General features: G+C 45.1%; 1 protein-coding gene across 1 annotated transcript in view; it reads right to left on the bottom strand.

Moving 5' to 3' along the window:
* Positions 1 to 2,057, bottom strand: part of ABCA1 (ATP-binding cassette, sub-family A (ABC1), member 1) — a 77,473-nt gene that overhangs the window by 65,802 nt on the left and 9,614 nt on the right. The window contains exons 3-4 of the mRNA XM_009887208.1: positions 1,944 to 2,055; positions 976 to 1,097 (exon numbers count right to left, since the gene is read on the bottom strand). Coding sequence (XP_009885510.1) covers positions 976 to 1,097; positions 1,944 to 2,055 — 234 coding nt within the window. The remainder of the gene's footprint in view (positions 1 to 975; positions 1,098 to 1,943; positions 2,056 to 2,057) is intronic.

Raw genomic sequence — 2,057 nt, 5'->3', positions numbered from 1 at the left:
CCTCCTCTTCCCCTATTGTATTTCTTTCTGAGCCACTACTTTCCATCACTTCCAATAGACACATGCAGCACTAACACTGCAGCCAAGAGAAATCATCTTTCATAGAAGAGAACCCCAAAAAACTCTAACAATTTGCCATGTCAGAGAGACCTGGTAATAACAAAAGATGTGCCACATTTCCCAAGACTGGGCAGAGCTGTTTCATGTCCCAGCTCTGCTCCAACCTTCCCGTGTGATCTCAGACTAATCGCTTATTCATCTGCACAGGACAGGAAGGCACACCAGACCTTCTCGTGCAAGCTAAAAATGGAAGGATTCTCATTTTTCATGGCAAATGGGGCTGTGTGAGCCCCCAAGACAAAGAATTTTCTTTTGGGCCCTGGCATTCAAAATCCTGCCAAACAATAGCAAAGAACGAAGTACCCTACACCAAACAGTCATACAAGAACACAAAAAAAGAAAACAAGACGGGAAATAGAGACTTCATTGTCAGATAATGCAAACTCAAAGCTGATTAAACTGGAGGCCAACATCAGCTTTTCCTCATCTGCATTCTTCCAGCACACTTCCCTCTGGAGCTCGGGGGGTAGTTGTAGCTATAACGCATTCACTGCTTCACTGACAACATAGCAAAATAACTAGTGTTTTCCAAAAAGACACACTACTTGGACTCCTTTGAGAAAGTCAGCATTTTAACTGACTTCAGTGGGCTGAGGATTGTAATTTCACATCCAAAACAGCTGCTATTCTTGGCATTACAGACCATCCCTTTTCCACCAAAGAAGCTAAAAAGCACACAAAGCTCTGACACAGGAGAGGCTTAAGGTACTTCTGCGGGACTGGAAAGGGTTTGATGAACTGTATATGATAACCATGCACATTCCCATTATGGTACATTTCAGAAATTTATACCCATGCAGAATTAACTAGATCAGAAGTACCAGGTATAGTTGGCTCTTTCTACCGTGCTGTTACCTGAGCCAGAGGAGTTTCCCAACTTGCGCAGTTTTCCCAGGACCTTCTGGACATCCTTTATGCTCGTGTCCTGTTGGCTGTACAAGAGTAACCTCTTGGCATCTGAGAACAGGCGGGAAACACTGGTGACCAGAAAACACAAGAACAACCAGAAGTCATCAGCTCTGTGAGACAGCATCCACAGATACGATTTTACATCCAAATTCCAAGCTTCAGTCCCTTTCAGTTATGCCACTGCCCTCTCCAGCACAATAAGCCCTTTCTTCAGTGACCACCCTGGGACAATCCAAGGAGCCTAATAAAAGATGACTGCTAATGCAAAGTCAAACAAAGTTACATTGGGAACTTCCAGGCATTTGAAAGCATTTATTTAAGACTGGGATGGAGAGGGGCTCCTGCTGCCTGTAAACTGCTTCCTCATAGAAACACAATAAGTTAAATATGTCCTTGCTCCTTTTCAAATGCTTCTCCAGGTTGCAGATGCATTTTACTCTGCATTAAGCCTAACTGGCCAAACAGTATGAATGCAGCAAGCGCAGCAGGGTATAAGGAAGCTGTCCATAAACTGAGCTTTCTGCAACACATTAGCCAGTAATAAATGACAAATGTCAGGAGTATCCCCCAAACCTGGTCTTCAACTGCCCGTCCTCTGAAAAAAGAGCTTATGTCTTGCCTTTTTATGGGCCAAATACTGAGCAACCAAAAAGAGAACTGACCCAGTCCTCACCCAGGCAGAGCTCTTCATTCACCAAGAGCTTCAGCTGCTTGGACTCAGGGGTACCACACATCTACCAGCTCTCTGCTAGCCCCTCTGAACTTGGCAGGTAGCGAGCTTGGTACTTCAGTGGCAGCAGAAACAGCAAAACCCTCGACAGTGTAGGGTTACACAGCTAGCTGGCAACTTCCAAATATCTCTTTTCCACACGTTTTCCCAAGAACAGAGATAAAGAAGAAGCAGGCAGACTCACATGGAGGCATTGAAGTTTCCAACAATACCAGGGGATTCCCCAGGAGTTGGGTAGCGGAAACAAGGGTTGTTGGCATTGCAGATGATCCCCTGTATCCACGGCAAGGTTCCTGCT

This window comes from Charadrius vociferus, unplaced genomic scaffold (assembly GCF_000708025.1).
Source record: "Charadrius vociferus isolate BGI_N301 unplaced genomic scaffold, ASM70802v2 scaffold586, whole genome shotgun sequence".
Classification (NCBI taxonomy): Eukaryota; Metazoa; Chordata; class Aves; order Charadriiformes; family Charadriidae; genus Charadrius; species Charadrius vociferus.
This window is presented reverse-complemented; position numbering and strand designations above follow the sequence as displayed.